The following is a 21,571-nucleotide window of genomic DNA, read 5'->3' on the forward strand; positions in this document are numbered from 1 at the left end:
AATAGCTTGGAGGATGAGATGATCTTGGGATAATCATAGTTTATGGGCTGGATTTAGTAATAGACTAGGGTCTTCTAGGATATTGATAATTGTGATGGATAATGAAGAGAGCTGTTGACACAGCCTCGTAGATCGTATCCAAATAGGAGATTAGAAAATTATGCACGTCAAGATGTGTAGTTGTCATCTTTAGATAATTTAAAAGGGATGAGTGTAACAACATTGATGGTGATAAGACCTATATGTTGAGAAGTGATATATTCCCTGAGGGGATAATAACTAGAGCGTTAGAGGTAGATGATAAAGATATTTTGAGGATAGGTAGAGGATATGTTGAGAAGGGAGTTGTCAGCTGTAGAAGGAGAGTGGAAGATGGCTCCAATGAGGATCGTAGTGATTGCTGCAGCAGGTTGAGGTATCTTCTTCTTCGCCCCTCTAGGAGGTCTCAGATCCTTAGACAGATATCTTTATCGAAGGAGGCGTTTGGGCGAGCTGATCTCAATGGGCTGAAGGTGCAGCCTGGAGGAGCAGTTCTACTGACGAAAGGAGAAGTTGAAGGAAGTTTGTTTCTGGAGCGATTGGGTCTCAACCGAGGAAATCTCGCTGATCAGTTGAGGGGATTCCTTTCTTCTAACATGTATAAATAGATATTATATTCAACTAATTGAAGAGTGCTTTATCATTACATTTCATTTTCTCATGCTATCAGAGTTGCAGTGAGCGAACGCTGGCGCAGAGCGACAGAGGGAGAAGATAGTCGCTGTTCGTTTAGGAGGAAATCAGTGATCTGATCAACAATCACCAAAGGTGGCAGCACCCGTGCTTCCTTTGGGAGCATCGTCCATGGTTAAGAGAGAAGAAATAGGGATGCTACACTAAAGGGAAGGGATCGCCTTGCGCACGAACGCAGATCATCAGTCGTCGGTCGCCTTGCACTTGCTTGGGAGGTGGAGACCTTTGACAGGAGATGTGGCACTTGCGTTTGGAGTAGCAGAGGCAACAACAAGAGCAGATTCTCGAGTAAGTGATGCAAGCTTCCACGATCTTGAAGTCGGTGCAGCAAGAGGAGGCACTCCTCGTGCACAACTTGCAATCTACAAGGTGTGCTGGGGTGCGCGGCTATCAATCTACAAGGTGTGCTGGGATGTCAGGTTTGAGGATGCTTGGAGTGGCAAAATTTTGTCCTCTCGATGAGAAGTATGCAACAGAAGGCACCGGTGAGCAGCTGAACCGGTGCCGGGTGGTGGGCTCGAAAGGTGCGGGCGTTGGCTTTGCGCTTGCCACCGTTCTCCTCAAAGGCTACACGGAGGCGACCAATGAGGGCGTCAGGGAGAGCTTTTCTGCCGGATGAAGAGCCTTGAGGGAGGAAGAAGTGGCAGTATAAGTTGCCTCATCTAGACGACCAAGACACACAATGGAAGCCACCTCGTCTAGGCGACCGGGACCGATGATTCGTTGATGGAGAGGAAGGTATAGTAGCAGACAAGGTGGATACGGAGGATCTCGTTGATCTACTCCTCATTGGCCTCGCAAGCATGATGTTGTCATGCTAGTGGCGATACTGATAGAAGGTGAGTTAGCTATCGCTGAACATCGAGGAAGAGAAGAGAAATCTTGCTATAACGCAAGGGCTCTGATACTGATAAAATGAAATGTAATGATAAAGTACACTTCAATTAGTTGAATACAATATCTATTTATACATGTAAGAAGAGAGGATTTATCTGATCAGTAAAATTTTCTCGTATAGTTGAAGAAATCTTATCTGTTATGAGGATCTTCTAATATGTATAGACTTTAGACGATGAGATGATCTTCTAATAGAAAGAAAAATGAGGATGATGTGAACTTTATATGAATAGAATAAGACATGGAAGAATAAATGGGATGGAGATTGACGAAATCTTCACTTGGATTACCATCTTATTCTAAAGACTTGAGCTGGAGGAAAAGGGTCCCAAACCTAACGACACAATGTCGATGCCTATACGTATTCTCCTCCGTAGATCATGACCCACTACCAACTCTTGACCGTGTTGTTCTTGACGAGGACTAGTCATCAACGAAGCTCCGAGGTCACCCTAATATTTTAAGAAGGTTCAGATGACCTGGGAGACTTCCATCTCTCTCTGTTTGTGTTGGAATTCTAATGTAAACCCTTATGCCAGGATTAATACTTATAATAAACCTTACACGAAGTTGGCTCTTTCCTAATCGCTTAAGGTTTTGAGACTAACTGTATCTCAATCAAAATTCGTATCGTGATATTAAAATATATTCGAGTGTGAAATTTACAGTCATAGAGCAAAGATGATGATCCTCGTGAGTTTCTTTGGTCTTAGCTTAGTGGCGAGGAGTCACAATCGATTAGGAAATCCGCTAAGCTGGCGCCGGCCATTAATTGACTCATCGATGGTGCGTCGACCATGGAGGAAGACTAATAAGTTCGTGGTCGTTCCCATGGCGCAGCGGAAACCGTGTGCAAGCAGGGTTGAAGAAGGCGAACACGTCTTTCTTCCCCCATTAATTTCGCTCACCGCATGTTGCAAGCCAAAGATCAAAGGACTTAACATGAACAGAGTATGGCATTGAAGAATTAAAGGAGTGGCGATTAATATACTCCAATAACCTTTTTGTGCTAACTTAGGTTCTGATGGTGTGACATGTGAGTAAGGTTCGGAGCCAATCAATGTTTACTTTTGACTCCGTCTCAGTCCGAGATGTTGGGTAGCTGTTAAAGTCAGATTTATTGAGTCGATTGCCATGACGATGTTTGCACAGAGACGACTCGATCCCTCACAAGTCGACTGTCTCAGTTGGTCGCTGGTGCATCGACCATGGAGGAAGACCAAATAAATGAAGGCGTGAATGAGGCGGTGTCAACCGTTCGCGAAGCAGACTCGAAGAAGTCTGCTCGCGGCGGAGCGCGCCACAGAAATATAATAGATTGTAAGATTTTATATACTTCGAGGATACGTTTCTTCTCATGCTTAACCTCAAAGAAAGCTGGAAATCACTTAAGCACATGAGTTACAGAAAAACACTACAGCAATACAAATAAATTATACGATGCAAAGATGATGAGTAGATGAGCGCCTCTTCTAAGAGTCATCCAACAGTTAGTCAAAGTCTTCATGTCTTCATCCCAAAGCGCAGCCTCCCCCTGTCATCTCCTCTTCTCTGGTGCAGGTCCCATCCCACCCTCCTTCCCTATATAACATGAACGAGGCCTTCGCCAATCGTCACAGGTAATCCACCATGGCCTCCCGTAACCTCTCCTCCCTCCTCCTCGTCGCCCTCCTCGTCTTCGCCTTCTCTGCCGGCTCCCACGCCGGCAGCATCGCCGTGTACTGGGGGCAGAACGGCAACGAGGGCGGCCTTGCCGACACCTGCAACACCGGCATCTACTCGTACGTGATGCTGGCTTTCCTCACCACCTTCGGCAACGGGCAAACCCCCGTCCTCAACCTGGCGGGCCACTGCGACCCCCCCTCCGGCACCTGCACCGGCCTCAGCTCCGACATCCGCGCCTGCCAGTCTCAGGGCATCAAGGTGCTCCTCTCCCTCGGTGGCGACTCCAGCAGCTACTCCCTGTCCTCCTCCGACGACGCCGCGAGCGTGGCGACGTATCTGTGGGACAACTACCTCGGCGGCTCGTCCAGCTCGCGCCCGCTGGGCGACGCCGTCCTCGACGGGATCGACTTCGACATCGAGCATGGCGGCCCCGACCACTACGACGAGCTGGCGAAGCAGCTGTCCGACTTGGGCAGCCAGGCGGGGACCAAGGTGTACCTCTCGGCGGCGCCGCAGTGCCCCTTCCCGGACCAGTCCTTGGGGAACGCGCTGCAGACGGGGCTCTTCGACTACGTGTGGGTGCAGTTCTACAACAACCCCAGCTGCGACTACTCGTCGGGGGTCAGCGGCCTGAGCAGCGCATGGGGGACGTGGACGTCGAGCTTGTCGTCGTCGATCGTCTTCCTGGGGCTGCCGGCCTCGCCGGACGCGGCCAATAGCGGGTACATCCCTCCCGACGACCTCACCTCCCAGGTGCTGCCGGCGATCAACACTGCGTCCAACTACGGCGGCATCATGCTGTGGAGCAGATACTACGATCGCAACAGCGGGTACGGCGAGAAAGTGAAGAGCAGTGTTTGAGATGGCGATGTACTAACTACTATAAGTGTGCTTCCGATTACGAGGTCATGAATAAGGAGGGACGGTGATAGAAACGTGTTCCAGATTGATGTGACGATGCGTCCCAATAAAATAAAGATTGCATAAAGCCGTCCCGTGAAACGATTGAAATCAAAGGCGGCGCTCGCTGGAATACGGTTGGAATCGATTGGACTCGAACTAAAACTTCAAATCAGTTCGATAATTAGTGGATTCTAAATCGAATTGGAGTTTTGAAATTTAAAATCGATAATTCTCAAAACGATAGTTCAGATTTTAAAAAATAATTATAAATAAATTATAATTTTTTATTTTAAATTATTTTTAAATTAAAAAAATCGAAATCGTCCTGTTTCAATTTCGATTCTTTTTTTGAAAATTTAGTAACCCGAATTTGTCGATTATGAAACTTTGGTTAGGTGTAATGAAAGGGTGTCTTATGATATTGGCGTAAATAATAAATTCACCAAATATTCATATAATAAAAATATTCCATGGACTGATCACATCGAATTATGTATTCTCAAAGCTCTTCTTCGTATTCCTTTCTGCGGTGAGCAGCAAATCATAAATTAAAGGTTGAGTGAGACAAAAATACAAGAAAAACACAGACAGTCATGTTAATGGGCAGATTTGTTGGGTCTCAGAACTCGGTAAGGAGAAAACCAACATGATGCTGTTAAAAGTTCTTCCGAACCAGAATCAGTGGAATGCATCCATGTCAGAAACCTTATAGAACACTAATGAAAGGTTGAGAAGACGAAGGTGCAGGCTTTTTGGAGGATCAGACAAGGAATGGTGACGTCAAAAGGTCGGGGAAAAGCTTGCAAGAAAAACCAACTCCTCACAGTGGTGTGTACGAAGCTGCGCTAAGTTGGATCCTCTGCTCTGGTCAGAGATGTTTAGGTCTCAACAATATTTATCTATATATATATATATATATACACACACACATCACGCGCACCCCTTTCTCTCTCTCTCTCTCTCGCTCGCTGCGCTGAAACCAAACGGCACTGAAGAAATCCGCTTCCCGTTTGGTGTTCTCTGCCTGTCTATTTGGTTGTTTGCTTTCGAGCAGCCGAGAGGACTGTTTCATTTTGCTCCTTTTTTATCTCTTGGGGACTGTCAATCTCGATCCCGAAGCAAAGCTGCTTCTTTTGGGTGTCGTTTTCTGTGGCCGGATCAGAAGCTGTAAGATAAGTACTGCGGAAGCCCGCACGGCCGCCCGCTTCCCACTCCCGCTCTCCCTTCCGCGGTGGGATGCGAACAAAAGCGGTTCGTGCCAACAACCTCTCTCCGCCATTACCGCGCCCTACTCGGAGCTCTGGTTATATTTTGGTGGGACGAATAAGGGAAAGTTGGGGGTTTGGGCCGAGCGGAACCGAAAAGATCGGATCTTGGCGTCTCTTTCTTCTTCTGCAGCGGTATGGCTCGAAGCTTGTTTATCCTGTCTTTCTCGTCCTTGTCTCTAGGTTTTCAATTCTGCCTGCCGTCCGTGAACAGGTAATATTTGCTTGGGAATGAATATCCCAATTCCTGTCTCCAATATCTTCTGGCCCAACCATGGATGCTGATCTTGAATTGGAGGTGATTTGCCCCCGTTGGCAATATGGCTTACACCCAACATTTGCTGGCAATTTGATGTATAATTCAGTACCTTTGTTGTGAAATGTCCTATGACCTCTTCTTTTCCGATGTTTTTTTTATAGATCTTTTTCATTCGAATTCTGAGGCATTTTAGGTATAGATTCCTCTTTCCTGACATTGTTCTTGTGTTTTCTGGTTCTAGTAATCAAGTTTTTTGTACTAGTAGTTTGACTTTATTCACTTCGATGCATCCATATTACATACTGCTTGGTCTTAATAACGTGTATTTAGATATGAAATGCTTCATCCTTCATGTTCTTATTCCACTCTCTACAGAACAATTTGTCCTCTCTCATGGAGAGTGACCAATCATGGGAATCTCTGTCTGCTAGCTACTCTGGAAGCAAGGATATCGAGCGCAAACATGTCTCTGAGGGTAACAATCGAGTGACAGTATCTATGGTTTCCTTGGACAGCATTCTTCCTGATGACGTTTTAGAGAAAATATTCTCTTTTCTGCCCATTGCAAGCGTCATCAGGGCTGCATCTGTGTGTAAAGTTTGGTATCATATCATCCACTCGATGAGGTTTATATGGGCAAACAAGTTACCACAGAAGCCATGGTACTTCATGTTTACCTTTAATGAGGCTGCAACAGGTTACGCATATGATCCGGTTCTTCGGAAATGGTATAACATTGATCTCCCTTGTATCGAGAAAAGTAATTGGTTCGTTTCTTCTTCCAATGGATTAGTTTGCTTCATGGACAACGATACTCGGAGCCGTATTTTTGTTTGCAACCCAATTATAAGAGACTGGAAAAGGATTTTGGAGCCTCCGGGTGTTGTTTTCCCTGATTACAGTTCTCTTGCCATCTCTGTAGATAGAAGTTCTCACCGTTATACGATAGTTGTCATCAAATCTAAACAGGTGCCTGATGATTTTTCACAGTGGGACTTCTCCATTCACACATACAATTCTGAGAGTGAGTCATGGGAATCTTCCATAAATACGGTTTTGTCTGGATGGAGGGGAGGTGATGAAAGTGTGATCTGCAATGGAGTACTATATTGTTTGATTCATTCTACCGGTGTTGTGGGAAATGCTGACCTCCGACATAGACTGATGATGTATGATATCTCAGCCACAACACCACATGTTTCGTCGATGCAGGTGACCATACCGGTACCCTGTTCCCTCACCTGCGGTCGGCTGATCAACCTCAAAGAAAGACTAGTGATGGTTGGTGGAATTGCAAAGTATGACAAGCCGGACATCATCAAAGGGATTGGCATTTGGGAACTTGATGCAGGAGAGTGGGTAGAGGTTGCTCGTGTGCCTCACAGGTTCTTCCAGGGGTTTGGTGAGTTGGATGATGTCTTTGCGAGCAGCGGTACCGAGGACTTGATCTTTATACAGAGCTATGGGGCTACAGCTTTGCTTGTTTTTGACATGAGCCAGAAGCAGTGGAAATGGTCTGCTAAGTGCCCTGTGACCAAACGATTCCCTCTCCAGCTTTTTACCGGTTTCTGCTTTGAACCTCGGCTTGAAATGGTCTCCTGATCTCTGCTGTTCTCTAGTGTTGGAACCGAGTTACAGTTTGCTAAAGCGTCTTTAAATTTTTGTAGGGTTTCAGGTGCTGGTTTCTTGGTACAGAAAAATCATGTGTCGTGTTATTTGAGGTTTTCTCTTCTTTTTTTCCTTTATCTTGATCATGTGATGGCACAAAGTGACATATGGAATGGCAAGTGTTTAAAACGACAGGTTCTCCTATAAAAGAAAAAGGGTTCAAACATTATCATCTTGAGCTTTCTTCTGGATCTCATGTTTGCTGGCTTTGTTAGTAATCAGTAGCAGAATTTGCCCTTAATTCCCTTTCTGGAGTTCTTTTTACTTGTTTGTGCCCATCTGCTTTGTCTTTGGTCTTCTTGTTGTTTCAGTGGTGATAGGTGCATTACCTTCAGGGCTTTTGTTTTAGGTCCCCATTAAGTGAAAGCATTCCTGTGTGGCTCTCATTGCAGTAGCTAAAATTGAACATTGTCCCAGAAGAATCAGGGTTGCAGACGTTTAATCCAGTCTACATCATGCATCAAATTGTAGCTTTGTTCTTGTCTACATTTCTATCCTCCTTTACTGCTTTATATTTACTAGGCTGTACAAGGAACATAGCTTTCTGCTTTAATGTCTCAAAATGTGCAGCTTAAAGTAATGTTTCTGTTACACCTTGGAGGCTGCTTCAAGTTTGTGCCATTAGCATATCTCTTCTATAGATTAGCAACTTTTCTGTCTTCACTGAACTTTATTCGTCGTCTTCCAAACGATCATTATTTTTATCAAAAATTGATCGTATACCGGATGAATGTCGATACATTTCATGGTGAGTTATGAATGACTTGCACACTCCATTTGCATATGTTTCCAGTTGCATGATAATTAGATTGATGGCATCAGCTCTGCATGCAACATGGAAAATCAATGGCTCACATGATGACAATGTTTGCAACATGTCATGTGGGGCTTGTGTAACCCTGTAAAGATTCAAGGCCATAGCAGGCTGACTCCTCTCCTGTTTATTTTCTTGGAAGATATGACAGCCAAGATTCAAATGGATGATGCCTTGGCTGACATTGATTTATCCACCCTTGTGCAATAGTTCTAATTGCAAGAGAGCAGCTCAAGTTCCCTCTGACATGATTTGCAATTTTCTGTAGGAAGGAACAGAGTACCCATAAGTTATCTGGCAGGTGTTCTTTCTTTTCCAAATCCATATGATGCATGGTGGTGAGTTGCCCCATGAAAGATCAAATGTTGAGAGCAGGCAAATTAAAAGGACACTGTAGATGTTTGAGGTGGAAATAGGTTTTTTCTTCTCTGCTCTTCATATCTTCTGCCAACAAGATCTGTCATAGATTTGGTAGGGAGGACAGTGAAATATGAAGAGCAACTACCAACTACTGATCAAGGACACTGCAGGCAAAGATCTGGTAGGGAAGACAGTGAAATCTGATGCCACATCTGGCTTCTTGTGTGTCAATTATGAGTGGAGCCCAAGGCAACTACCAATTACTGATCAATGGATGTCAGCTGGTGGCTGAGACTGTAAGTCTCTTTCCATTCAGCATTCCACAGACTGTCCTTTTCCATGTTTAAAGTAAATTTCTTTCCTTTTCTTCCTTGCATGGTGTACTGAGATGATGAATGCACCATTCATCTGTGCATGAATCCAAACCAAGTTCAGAAAGATGACTTCTTCTTGTGCATATGAACAAGAGCCAGACACAGAGCTGGGGACCAATTGCAGCCCACTCAACATTTGTCCTAGATCTTTGGGTCAGGTTTGACAAACTTGATCAACTACTGAATGCACTTGAAAGGAGTTCCTTTTCGAAGGGGTAAGCAAGAAGATGGAACAGAAGTGTTCCAGCCTCTTGGTCCATATACAGCAGCAGTGATGAAGAAGCAGAGCTGCACCAACGCGGAAAGAGAGGAAAGATCGAAGCTTGAAGATAACGAGCAGAAGAATCCATCCGACGCCTCTAATCTGCCCCCACGAATTTGCCTCATCTGCGGGGAAAGATGCCATCTTGCAATCAAAATCAGATCAAACAGATCAGGCAAAGGGAGGAGAAGCGCAGGGATATGCACGTCGTTAGGAGGGCGACCGTCCACCGGACTCCGGTGAACTCGAGGGAGCTGTAGCGCGAGGGAAAGAGGCCAATGGGTTACGGGTTTTGTCACGAGACCAGAATTATAACCACTAGTTGTTGAACCGGGCAGCCCGAACCGACCTACCAAGGCGACGAACCCGGTTCGACCCGAACAGTTTAAGGAATTCGATAAAACCCTCGAATCACTAAAACAAAACCTCACCGTCAGATTCCAAGACAGCCCTCCGCATCCACCCAAAACACCCCATTGCCTGAGGTCCTCTTCTTCGTTCCAACGAAGATGCGTCTTGAGATCTTAGCTCCACTTCAGGTAACATCGAGTAAATCTGGTAGCAATTAGAATTCTTCTTGAAAGATGCGCGACAAATCGATTTGTTTGATGGTGTAATTATGTCTACGAAATGTGTTTCTTGTTTAACGTTCTTCGTCCAATTTTTTTTTCTGACAAAAAAAATCAATTTTTGATTGAGGTATTCAAGTTGGAGCATTTCGATCTAAGAGCCAAAGTGCAAAAAATCTTGATTCTTAAGTGAAGTACAACTCAGTTGCAGAGGTTGGGGGATTTTAAGCTGCCTCACATCTTCAACTATCAACCCTACTTCACGTAATCTCCCAAACCACTAACTTCTCTAAGATTTTCAATTTGTTTATGTTGATTAGGAACAGAAAATGGTAATGATCACAATCTGCTTCCAACCTAAATTTATGAGTTGGGATTTTGTATGGTTCTTGTGTTGAGCATGTGTTGATTAGGAAAGAAATCACTCATCTCAGAGACACCTCTCACTTCTGCTTCGGCCAAATAAGAAATAAACTGACATGTTTATTTTGATTGATCGAAAAAAGTTACGGTTGTTGACTATTTTTATGATTGTTGTGGTGGACACAAGTTGATGGCTGCACTACAATCTGTAGGCTCCTTCACTTCTAATTTACACTTTGGGAATAATAAGTACATTTGTAGGGTAATAATCTCAGTTTCCTGTGTATGAGCATAACCAGCATAACATACCAACTGTCATTGGGGTTGTGCTCCTGAGCTTTGCTGGGAAGTTTTAGGATGAAACATTACCAATCAGGGGTTAATATGATCAAAAAATGACTTGAACCAGTTTCAGATTTCAGCAATATGAAGAAAGTACCATGATGATGGTATTAGGAGAAAAAAAGAAAGTGAAGAGAAAGGATGGAGTAGAAAAGATTAGAGAAGGATTAATGGGGAAGGCAGAAGCTAGCTGCTCTTTTTCCAATGACAAATTAAAAACCAGTTGCAGGGCTTATTTTTTGTATCGAATGAGTCTCTTATTGATAAAGGTTCAATCTGCAATCCACTTCTTAATTTTGTTAGAACTCCTAAATAAAGCGAAAAATGAAAAGCTACCTTTGATTACCAAACATAATTGAAGCTTAACACTTGACCAGGATGCCCAAGATGACCCTACAGAGTACTGGTATCACACTGGTACCGGTACCATATCAAGAATTGAGACCTTGACCATGCATTCAAGATTTATGCTGTTCTTAATCATGTAAAATGTCTTCACTCTACAGAAGTTGAATAAAGCATCTTATCTTATTACCTTTCTTATGCTCTTTTTAGTCCGCGGCCAGTATAGGAAACACGTGAGTAGCAAGTGCAACTATGGAAGGAGCCGATTCTTCACTGCGGCAAACGTCAAAAAATATTTGTCACTGGACTGGAAAAAGATTGGCCCCTCTTTTCTAGTCCAGACATTGGGAGTCAGTAATATGTTATAAATTGTTACATAATGAAATCTGCATAGCAGGAAATGACAATTGAAAATTTAACATGTTCGTTTTAACTGCAAGATGCATAACTTTTAACTCTTTCATAAAGCATTTGTTAGATTTAGCATCACCGGTCTCTTGCCCAAAATTCTCCACAGAATATATGGTCTCTCTCGACTGCCATGTTGATTGCATGCCTTTCTTTTTGGATCTTTCCTGTGGTTTGCAGGATCTTTATGCCATGAGGTGAGACAGGATAATCTTGCGTCTCTTGTTAATGAAGGTTGGCTGTCATCGACTTATTGAAATCCTCATTCTCTGTGAACCAGTGTAAAACCAGAATTATAAATTGTAGAATTGCAGTATTTGACAGCAACAAGAAATTAATGTACTTGTAATTTGCAGGACCTGCAGAATGGATGGACAAAAGTCACAAGAAACGCTTCATTCTTCGGCCAAGAATTCAAGATTGGGCTGATCATAACTTGAATTTTGTGCATAAAGTCTTGATGGTGGACACAACTGTGCCACTCTTGTTGCTGCCTTCTCTGTAAATAAGTGAATATGGTAAAACTTTGTTCGTTCGTTTAAGAACTTGGATGATCTAAGATTGGTGTTTGAAAGATTTTTATTTGCTGAACTGAATTTGTAACCTTGGAATGTAAGGTAGAAGGTTGACAAATCATTTTGTCAAGATATGTGAAGCCCATTTGCTTTATATTTTCTTTGTATAGGAAGAATTTTCGTACTTTTAATTTTGTTTCTTATATTTTCACACGTCCAAATTTAGAAAAGAGGGGACGTGATGCGTCCGTAAGTTGAGGCGCGTTTGAGAAGTTGCCTTTGCCCGCGTCTCGCCCGAGCCACAAGTTGGACTTTGTGGTACAGCAGCGTGGCGACGTCGCCCTCCCGGCGCGTTCAAACACGTTTGAGATGTTGCTTCTGGCCGAGCCACAGGTTGCGACGGGCGACTCTGTGGTACCGCAGCGTGCCCACCCCTATTCCTGGCGCGTCTTGAACACGGTCAAACACAACGTTTCCGTAGGGCACGACTTGACTCGCGCCGTTTGATGGGGGCCATGCCGTCGGTTGTTGTGTGCAAAGTCGTGTCATCAAGCACTACTGGTATTTAAGATCGACCCTTGCGTGCGAACGCCGCTCACTTCTCCCTTTCCCTTTTCCTCGTCCGACCGCGACGCAGAGGGAGGGAGGGAATCGTTCTCGTTCGATCGATCTCCTTTCCCTTCTTGATCTTGAATTAGGTAGATCCCGTCTCTCTTCCTCCGCAATCGCTCCTGTTGGATCTCCCTCTCCCTTGTTGATTTCGCGTTCTTTCTGAATCATTTGGATCGATTTGTGGTGGCTTTTTTTTTGGGCAATGATTAGGTCATCGCCCAATCCATGGCTTCGAGGCGTATCATCAAGGAGCTGAAGGATCTTCAGCGGGACCCCCCGACGTCTTGTAGCGCAGGTGCCTCCAATCTCCCGTCTCCTCGTATATCAATCTGCTCCTTGATATTTCTCCTCACTTTTATATCTGAATCCAATTGTGCAATAGTCATAGCTTGTTGGAATCTTATTAGGCTGAGAACACGCAGTTGTTTGTGCCGTCGAGACTACCTCACATTAACTTATATTTGAGCTGCTTGCTTTGCTCAGTCTTGTAGGTTTGGCATGCCTATCAAAGGAAGTATACGTTCTATTTTATCATCCAATTCTGTACACTATATTCATTGCTTGCATCTCGAGTCATACGGTCTGAAAGGATGGTGAAGTTCTCAGGAAATGTTTATGGTGCCTCCTGATATAGTTCTTGCTAATCATATTAGTGACCTTAAGATATGCAATTATATGCCATGGATATCTCTTTTTTTGCTGTTTTACTTTTCTTTTTGTTTCTTGTAAAGTTGCTCATGATCGTTAATTCCATTTATTTATTTTAGATCATTTTTGTTGGATACTAAGGTAGATTATATTCATGGGAAAGATGCACGTTGTATGGGAAGTGTTTGTCATTAAGTAGAGACCTAGATGGAACATTAGTATTAAGGTGTGCAATAAAAAGAAAATTACTTGTACTGATAAGGCTGAAAGCATATGTTGTCATTAGTAAAATTATTGAGTGTCCTGTAGATTTGACTTGCTAGCATGTTCGGCAATCTTGGTTGGTTGTGGGTAAACTTTCCAATCTCATGTGTTTGTTTTAAACCTGAATTAATTTTTGTATAAGGTATCAAATGACAAGCCTAACTTAAATTACTACCCTGATGGCTCGTTTTCTCACAGGACCGGTCGCTGAAGACATGTTCCATTGGCAAGCAACAATAATGGGTCCACCAGACAGTCCATATGCAGGGGGAGTTTTTCTTGTCACTATCCACTTTCCTCCAGACTATCCATTTAAGCCACCTAAGGTAATGTTGGCATAAAATAAATTGCCTTTGATGGGAGCTCACTCTTTGTAGTTCAACAGTATAAATTGCTGATCCATTCTTCAGCAAGCTAGGCCATGTTATGTATCGGTTCAGATTCCATATGGTGGCACAAACTTGTGTGGATCATAATCTGGACCAAGTTTGGAGCTTGTGCTCAACTGAATTATTTAAGCCATACTTTAGCTGCTGGCTAATTTTTCTTAATCCATATGGAATATAATATATAATCATAACACCAGGTTTTTAGTTAATCATAGTAACATGATCTTGTGTGGGTCATGATATTCTTTTATGCTTATTTTCCTTTTAAGTTCTGTTGGATAAATCATGAATAATCTTTTCACATTCAAAACCTGGGCCATGTATGGTATGTGGCTCCACTTATTCCTGAAGATAAAACACATGGAACATCTTTTCATAATAGGCTCTTTTTTTTTTTTCTGGATGAAATCCATTGACATCAGTTTATGGGTTTGCACATTCTGAATCCTCGTGTAAACATCATAACACTGTTATTCTGGTTGACATGTTCATGTATGGATGAGCGTCCAATAGTAGATTCTATGATTTGTCCAACTTATTGAGTCTTCTGCAGGTTGCTTTCAAGACAAAGGTTTTCCATCCAAATATTAACAGCAATGGGAGCATTTGCTTGGACATCTTAAAAGAACAATGGAGTCCTGCATTGACTATTTCCAAGGTTACTATTTCTTTTCGTTGCATCAATTATCCTTTAACAGTTGGGTTCTCTTGCTTATCCAATTTACACTATGCTAGTCATATTGGTGATGCCAGTAAGAGCAGGTGACTTAGCATCACTATAGTACAAATTATTTTTGCTATATTCATGTCTTGGCCAGTCCTTTCTGCTCAATAGATGCATAAACATTATTGGCCAGTTGGTTCAATTTGTCTGCACTGTGAGAAGGAAGGATCCAAGTTGGTCAGAATTTTTACTAAAGCCTATTAGTTAGTATAGGTGATTGCTTCATGAAACATAGAGCACAGCCTCATGAATGTGCTTGTTGTTTCTTTTGCTGTCTTACCGAAATTACATCATTGTTTCTACAAAATGGGATCACAGCAACAATTCCTTTCTCTTACAGGTGCTGCTGTCAATCTGCTCCCTCTTAACTGACCCAAACCCAGATGACCCATTGGTCCCAGAGATCGCCCACATGTACAAGACAGATAGGACCAAGTATGAGACCACTGCAAGGAGCTGGACCCAGAGGTATGCAATGGGCTAATGTTGTCTTAGAGAGACGGTTGATGGGGGGCTTCTCTGTTATGTGTGGTGGTTGCTTCTTGTCTGTTTATTTGGAGATTGAAATGATCTGTGCCTGCTTCCCGTAATTTATTAGAAGGTTAGGAAGGAAAGCCTCCACAAACCCCTCAGGGAACATGTGTTTGATTGTTGGTATGAAAAATTTATATCTGAATCTTGAACACATTGTTTCTTGGCACATGATCTTGCTAGCACTGTCATTTGATTTATTTCATTGAAAAAGATGTCATGGTTGGTGATTGGTAAGATAATGATTGGTGCTGCTCGGTGTTTTTAGCAGTCATTTGACTCGATGCATTTGGCCTGTATACACCATATAGATTGATGCAAGAATACATATCAATAGTTGCAAGTTTTATAGGTAGGTAGAGTGGTCAATGTTGTCCAAATATATTCGAGTCCAAAGTGGAAGCAGGAGAAGAGTTGCGCCATCATCACCAAGATGGGCATGTAATCAAAGAAGAAAATTGATTTCCTCGTAACCAAACATTTTAAGATTAGAAAAGGAGTAGTTACCTCTATGTTTTAATTTCCATCCTTCCGCCCAAACATGCATAACTGGGGCTTATAACTTCTGACCTCGTGACGACACACTGCATCTTAACTGGAGGATATATCCACAGATAGAAATCATTATCATTCCCTATTCTTGTGACTGATACTGGTACTAGTCAATCTAGGCATACTTACCTCATGACTTGGAGATATTTCCTGGTAGATGAAGTATGTCTATGGTAAATTGAAGAAGCTTGCTCTGCTCCCTCTGTTCCCCACCATGTGACTCGGAACATGCAATGACAACATACTTTGTCCACTACCACTTGCTGCCTGCTGCAGCACGCTGACATCTCTAAGACATTTTACATCTCAGTCACTGCTGCAGCAGTGTCATGCCTGACCAAGAGCCCTATTGTCATGAGAGGAATAATGAACATCACACGTACATCCCCATTATATTTCCAAGTCTTGCACACTGCTGCAAGAGTGAAAACCCTCAGCCAGAGACTACTACTATCACAAAGAAACGATCATATACCTCTGCCACTCAATTGAACATCTCATTGTTTGCATCAGACTCATGCAAGAACTATTTGTTGATATGAAACCAAATCAGGATTGTCCGGAAAGTATGTGAGAATCTCTTCAAGAGAAGAACACAAGCCTAAATAAATTGTATTCGAAGGATCAGAGGCATAGCCCATAATCCTAAACTGTAGCTGTAGCATCTCTTAAATCTGAACATAATAAATAGGTTGCAGCAAATGACTACAAGAACTACGACCTTTTGATGGCATTGAGCATAATAAAAAGGCACCGGCAAAAAAATTTGCAATAACAAAGCTGCTACTCAAAGCAATTCAACTACTACAAAAGAAAGATCCAACCACAGGTCCAGATCCCACTCCCTGACCAGTCCACATGCATACAAAGCAACAAAAGAAGACCACAACAAGAATACAGTAATACCATCGTCCCCTGGCCTCTCCCAACATCAACCTTCTTCATTGCTCGGTGCAGACGATCTAGAAGAGCTTGTAGAGGGAGGAGGCATCCAGGGGGTGGATGAGGTAGGTGAGGACCAGAGCGACCATCATCAGTAGATAGGCAATGCCTTGGTCAATTGATGTCCCTGCAAAAATAGCACAAGTAGTTCATCAACTGGCCAAAGGGGCACCAGGTAATATGATTCTACTATGCAACACCATAAACCACCAAAAGGGGATTGTGCTTTGGAACAAACGGATTCGTCATATGCTACCAACGTCTCAATGTTCTAATCTTATTGTCTCAAGAGCCTCAGGATCAAGTAGTTCTCAAAGTTGCTTCTTTTGTGTTCCAAGATGATCTCCATCTATAAGGACGTGTTGAGGGCTAAACCAACAGGATTTGTAGGTGAGATTAAACAATGTATTTGACCACCTCCAGACTGCTAAGCTAACAGAAACGTACAAAGGCAGGAATTTGGCAAAGGAAACATGAACAGACTTCCTTGGAGCAAGGTAACAACAATAAAGATCAGAACTTTACCGTCTAAAGAGCCAAATCTGGGACGAAAACGAAACAAACAAGCATGAGATCCGTGTAAGAAAGGAAAAGAAAGGAAAAGAAAGAAGAACGGACCATCACTGGCAGGGGCGGGAGCCGGGGCCTGGGCCTGAACAGCCGGCAAGGCGACCGCAACGATGAAAGCCACAATGGCCACCAAACCCAGGAAAACCTTCGAAGTCGCCGCCATCGTTCTCCTCGCTCGCTCTCTCCGACAATGCAACACAAAGGAAACGCCTTGCGGTCCCTCCCGCTCACGTCGACGAGGAGCAGAGCCGAAGCGAGGAGGCTAATGGCGAACGAAACCCTAACAAACAGTGACCGAACCCTCTCCCTGTCTCTCCTTGCGCTCCTTTATATTTCTTTACTCCCATTTCTGTTATTCACCCGCCTATTTGTGGTCGCAGGGAGATAACTCACCGCGGGCCCCGCCATCTGATGGTGAGAGAATTGTCGTCCGCCCAGGGGGTGTGCTTGTTGGTTGGTTCAGTAGGGAGTTGCTGAATAAATCACTTTGGAATTACCTTTTTTCGAAGAGAAATAATTTTTTTATAGAATTTAAAAAAACTTAAAAGTTTGATATTTTTTCATACAACCTCTTAATCTAAAATTTTCTTTTTTTTATCGAGGGTCCTTAACCAAATGAAAAAAAAAAAAATTACTTTTATTTTCGTTGGATCCAACAACATTTTACCGCTTTCTCCTTCTTACATTGTCATAGCTCTTATGCCCTCATCAGGCTTAGGGATATCGCGAACACGGGTATGAGTGCTCATGCTAGTTTTAGTCACCTTCGCCTCTTGACCTAGGGGCATTATGCACATTGAGGAGGGCAACCGATATGGTTAGTTCGCACAGAGATATAAGCACGTTCAATGGGGCCAACTTATACATGGAGGGAGGTGACTGACGAGGCTAGCCCATGCATGAAGGCGCATGTGATCATGCAGAGACAACCAGTGGGGCTAGCCCACACGAGGTGGCACAAGCGGTTAGGGGAGGGTGATCAACGAGCGAAGGGTGATGGCCGATAGAGGTAGAATGATTATTTAATAAAAAAAAGAGTCATTATTAGTGTGATATTCTACTCTCGTCTCACCCATACCATACATGCATGGCTAAAGTAGGATATTATTTTTTGGTTCTTTTATTATTATCAAAAGTAAAACATACTAATTTACCAAATAAAATGATAGTGTTCCTTTATATACAATGATTTTGACATTTGTAAATAATTATAACTTTTAACAAAAAAAAAACACCCACGCAATATGTCCAAAGGTTATATACATATAAATACTCATAGGTTATCATCCGTACTAGCATGTGCTCACACATGCTCACTTTCCTATCTAATCACTTCGGTGCGGTATTAATATTTTTACTTATAAAATAGAATTTATAGTGAGTAATTACTTAATAAGTATAAGCATTTATAGTTTTATTTAGGTGAGTATATATCATGTCATATATATAATGCTTCACAATTATCAACATAAGATATTTAACGGTAAACACCTCATTCTTCTTTAGCAAACATAACTCTACCACATAACATACGCAAAATAAAGAGGTAAAATCCTATATTGAAATAACTCAAAATGCTTATATTTACATATATAAAATATAATAAATTCATGGACTTATATGGACACTCTTATATCACACGTTATCATAATATATACATCCACTTACACACCACAAGTCATAATATATATATATATATATATATATATATATATATATATATATATATATATATATATATATATATATATATGTATATGTATATATATGTATGTATTTTCACACTATACATCATAATATACACGTGCACTCTCACATCGCACATCACAATATATATGTGCATTCCCATACAACACGTCATAGCATATACGTGCATTTCACATCACAATATATTCATGAACTCTCGCATTACACGTCATAAAAATATATACACTCTCATACCGTATATCATCATATATATATTTATATAATATATTTTTATCATAATTTATATATTTTTATGTTTGTAAAATATATAAATTTATATTTAGCTCATGCCTAACTCGTGACAATCATATCATTTGAAATATGTTTTCTAAGATACACTATGAATATGATAATTTATACTATCATTATTTTACAGTAAATTAAACTTATATTCATTTGATTTAACTCAAAATTAAAGATGTTGAGGATGACCATATTCCTTAATGATTGAATGTGCTAGGGAGTAGCACATCTATCAAATTAGGAGTATAGTATCAATGCTTTAATTAAGAACCATGTGTCTTGAATTACTGATTTATAATAATTCATAGCAAAGTTTATAGAAAATTTTTGATAAAATCTCTAATGAAATAGACTATACTCAAATTAAAAATTTATTTAAATTTCACCATTGATTTGTTAACAATTTACTCTATAATCAATGAACTATTTGGTACCACTTAAACCATCGCATAATTTCTGTAAAGAAATTTTACTTCACTATTTTAGTTGATCAAACGATATTGAATTATCATGAAATTTTATAAAAAAAACTTGAAGATAGAGAATTAAATATAAACTAATTTTTAGCATAAAATAGAATTATTTGAAGGCTAAAGTATTCTCCTAATTCAACTACCAACATTTATTATATTCTGTTGAAATTGGGTTAGAATTATCTGAACTTATAAACCGTATATTTTGTGCACATAGATAATATTCACTTAATTCCAAATTTCATAGAACCATAAGAGAATTTTTTAAAATATATCAAAACGATAGAGCATAATTATATCCCAAAGTGGGTTAATTCAACTTGAATAAAAATCTTTCTCATAAAATAAAAGATCCTAAGTATCTTAGATTGGGATACTCATAATTCTGTGCATCGATCTCAAATTAAAATCATACTAGATGTTTTAGAACCACAAGAGAGTTATACAAAATATATCCAAAAATTAAATATTAATTTCAATTCTAAGATACTGTAGTTAAAAAAATAATTTATAATTTATAAAATTAAAATCCTAGATATAACAAGGGAAGGGAAGAATTGGATTTTTCTTATCTTAATATTCTTAGAGTTAGGGTTTCTTAGCCTCCATTAAAAAAAAAAAAAGAGAATAGTAAAAAAAAAAAAAGAGTCGTGAGTTATAAGTTGGTAAAGAGGATGAGGCCAAAATAAGATAGACACCTAAGAGATTACATTGAGGTCTAGGCTCAATCCCATTGGACTTTATTTGAAGTTTTTTTTTTTCTTTTATTAATATAATTATAAGGTTTCAACAACTTTAATTGAGTCTAATTTGGTTTGATAAAGATGATATTTTTTAATCTGAACTTATTCTTTAGTTTCACTTATGTCTCTTAATATTTTTTTTAATATAACACTCATATTTGATTTATATTTTTATTTATTTTTTTATTCCATTTATACGTAAGTAACTTATTATCCTTCATATATATGACGTTTAAAATTCAAACTTTCCTACTTTAATTATGGTAAAACTTATTCAAATTTTGAGATTTACTTAACAATGATTAAAATTCAACTGTTACTTCTAATCATTATATGCATATTTATTACCATAACTTAGTCTCATATTCATGTCCACTAGAATATTTTATCTTGTTATATTGAAGGATCATGCCTTCTTGCTACAAAATATATTTAAAGTAGATATTGATGTTTATGCATGGTAAACCAAAATTTTGTAGAACATTATGAAAATTATATTTTAGGAAGCATGTATTTTAATCTTAAAAGTAAAAAATATGAGTATGTTATTTATTATATTTATAAAGCATAGAAATCTCAAATCATATCACTAAGTAAAAAAAATTAGTATGTTATTTTTTTATTTTCTCATAACATGCCTCAAACTTTTAATTTTTTTATTTATTATCTCTTTTTCCTCTAAAGCCCTAAATGCCTTTCATTGTTGCCTCCACCTTACTGCGAAGCCCATCTATTGAGGCCCCAACCTTGCCCCTATGACTCAGTGCCACAACTAAAGGTTAAATCATTGGTAGGATGCGGTGGTGGTTAAGTTGGATGGTACTCATGAAATCTAATCCTTAACCCACTACCCTCACCCCTACTCCTTTTATGCATCCACCCCCTCCACCTCCCCAGGATCCAACCCCTCCATTAGAGAAGCCAGATTGCTAGATCTTAGCACCATTTGCTCCCCATCGAGTTAATAGTCGCACCTTCATCACTGTAGAAGGAGTAGCCCTGCTATCGTCGATAGACCTCATTGCGTGCTCTCCAACCTTACCCTCATTGATGATAACCGTCTGACCACTTCTTCCCTTAACACTGAGAAAACTCTTGCTTCTTTTCCATCAATCACTCTCTTCCCTCTTCCTCAGAACCCTTTGCCTTGTCACTAGATGGGGGATGAAGGCGGGGGTGTAGAGATCAAAGATGATTGGGAGGAAGGGGATAGGGTGGCTATTGGCGATATGAAAAGGGATGAGGCAAGGACCTCCAAAGGGGGTTTGGAAGAAGAGATAAGACTATAGGCATCACAGATGATGTTGAGAAGAGAAGAGTCATGATCGAATGAGGGGTGACGAGAGTGATGGTGGTGGGAGTAGTCGGCATAAGGACGAAGGCTTCACGAAGA

General features: G+C 40.9%; 4 protein-coding genes and 1 long non-coding RNA gene across 9 annotated transcripts; 4 read left to right on the top strand and 1 right to left on the bottom strand.

Moving 5' to 3' along the window:
* Positions 1 to 3,224: 3,224 nt before the first annotated feature.
* On the top strand, positions 3,225 to 4,282 carry LOC135644052 (acidic endochitinase-like). The gene has a single exon (XM_065161441.1). It carries the CDS (start codon positions 3,259 to 3,261, stop codon positions 4,153 to 4,155), a length of 897 nt encoding a protein of 298 aa, XP_065017513.1. The 5' UTR covers positions 3,225 to 3,258; the 3' UTR covers positions 4,156 to 4,282.
* Positions 4,283 to 5,141: 859 nt separating this feature from the next.
* Positions 5,142 to 7,558, top strand: LOC103996070 (F-box/kelch-repeat protein At3g61590). Of its 4 annotated transcripts, none has more exons than XM_065163180.1 (3): positions 5,142 to 5,597; positions 5,677 to 5,816; positions 6,097 to 7,558. In XM_065163180.1, exon 3 carries the CDS (start codon positions 6,115 to 6,117, stop codon positions 7,321 to 7,323), a length of 1,209 nt encoding a protein of 402 aa, XP_065019252.1. In that variant the 5' UTR covers positions 5,142 to 5,597; positions 5,677 to 5,816; positions 6,097 to 6,114; the 3' UTR covers positions 7,324 to 7,558. The 4 variants fall into 4 exon arrangements, with proteins under 4 accessions (XP_065019252.1, XP_009415157.2, XP_065019251.1 ...); XM_009416882.3 differs by having other exon boundaries at positions 5,677 to 5,760; XM_065163179.1 differs by having other exon boundaries at positions 5,142 to 5,760.
* Positions 7,559 to 8,237: 679 nt separating this feature from the next.
* LOC108953655 (uncharacterized) lies at positions 8,238 to 11,895 on the top strand. The gene is made up of 4 exons (XR_001979515.2): positions 8,238 to 9,738; positions 9,908 to 10,032; positions 11,407 to 11,460; positions 11,583 to 11,895. It is a non-coding gene; the product is annotated as an uncharacterized LOC108953655 (long non-coding RNA).
* A 409-nt stretch (positions 11,896 to 12,304) lies between these two features.
* Positions 12,305 to 15,063, top strand: LOC103996068 (ubiquitin-conjugating enzyme E2-17 kDa-like). 2 transcript variants are annotated; one of them, XM_009416880.3, is made up of 5 exons: positions 12,305 to 12,439; positions 12,564 to 12,648; positions 13,464 to 13,591; positions 14,208 to 14,312; positions 14,719 to 15,063. In XM_009416880.3, the coding sequence occupies exons 2-5, from the start codon at positions 12,579 to 12,581 to the stop codon at positions 14,860 to 14,862; spliced, it is 447 nt and encodes a 148-aa protein (XP_009415155.1). In that variant the 5' UTR covers positions 12,305 to 12,439; positions 12,564 to 12,578; the 3' UTR covers positions 14,863 to 15,063. The 2 variants fall into 2 exon arrangements, with proteins under 2 accessions (XP_009415155.1, XP_065021189.1); XM_065165117.1 differs by lacking the exons at positions 12,305 to 12,439; positions 12,564 to 12,648 and adding an exon at positions 12,929 to 12,971.
* Positions 15,064 to 16,201: 1,138 nt separating this feature from the next.
* On the bottom strand, positions 16,202 to 17,330 carry LOC103996067 (arabinogalactan protein 41). Its single transcript, XM_009416879.3, has 2 exons — positions 17,022 to 17,330; positions 16,202 to 16,530 (listed from the first exon to the last, which is right to left on the bottom strand). The coding sequence occupies exons 1-2, from the start codon at positions 17,134 to 17,136 to the stop codon at positions 16,424 to 16,426; spliced, it is 222 nt and encodes a 73-aa protein (XP_009415154.1). The 5' UTR covers positions 17,137 to 17,330; the 3' UTR covers positions 16,202 to 16,423.
* Positions 17,331 to 21,571: the final 4,241 nt, after the last annotated feature.

This window comes from Musa acuminata, chromosome BXJ3-8 (genome assembly GCF_036884655.1).
Source record: "Musa acuminata AAA Group cultivar baxijiao chromosome BXJ3-8, Cavendish_Baxijiao_AAA, whole genome shotgun sequence".
Classification (NCBI taxonomy): Eukaryota; Viridiplantae; Streptophyta; class Magnoliopsida; order Zingiberales; family Musaceae; genus Musa; species Musa acuminata.

Bases quoted from the DNA above. Each gene is read 5' to 3' on its own strand.
- LOC135644052 (XM_065161441.1), top strand. From the start codon at position 3,259: ATGGCCTCCCGTAACCTCTCCTCCCTCCTCCTCGTCGCCCTCCTCGTC.
- LOC103996070 (XM_065163179.1), top strand. From the start codon at position 5,737: ATGGATGCTGATCTTGAATTGGAG. The intron at 5,761-6,096 runs GTGATTTGCCCC...CACTCTCTACAG, and splicing joins ATGCTGATCTTGAATTGGAG to AACAATTTGTCCTCTCTCAT.
- LOC103996068 (XM_009416880.3), top strand. From the start codon at position 12,579: ATGGCTTCGAGGCGTATCATCAAGGAGCTGAAGGATCTTCAGCGGGAC. The intron at 13,592-14,207 runs GTAATGTTGGCA...AGTCTTCTGCAG, and splicing joins ATCCATTTAAGCCACCTAAG to GTTGCTTTCAAGACAAAGGT. The intron at 14,313-14,718 runs GTTACTATTTCT...TTTCTCTTACAG, and splicing joins CTGCATTGACTATTTCCAAG to GTGCTGCTGTCAATCTGCTC.
- LOC103996067 (XM_009416879.3), bottom strand. From the start codon at position 17,136: ATGGCGGCGACTTCGAAGGTTTTCCTGGGTTTGGTGGCCATTGTGGCT. The intron at 16,531-17,021 runs GTCCGTTCTTCT...CTATTTTTGCAG, and splicing joins TCCCGCCCCTGCCAGTGATG to GGACATCAATTGACCAAGGC.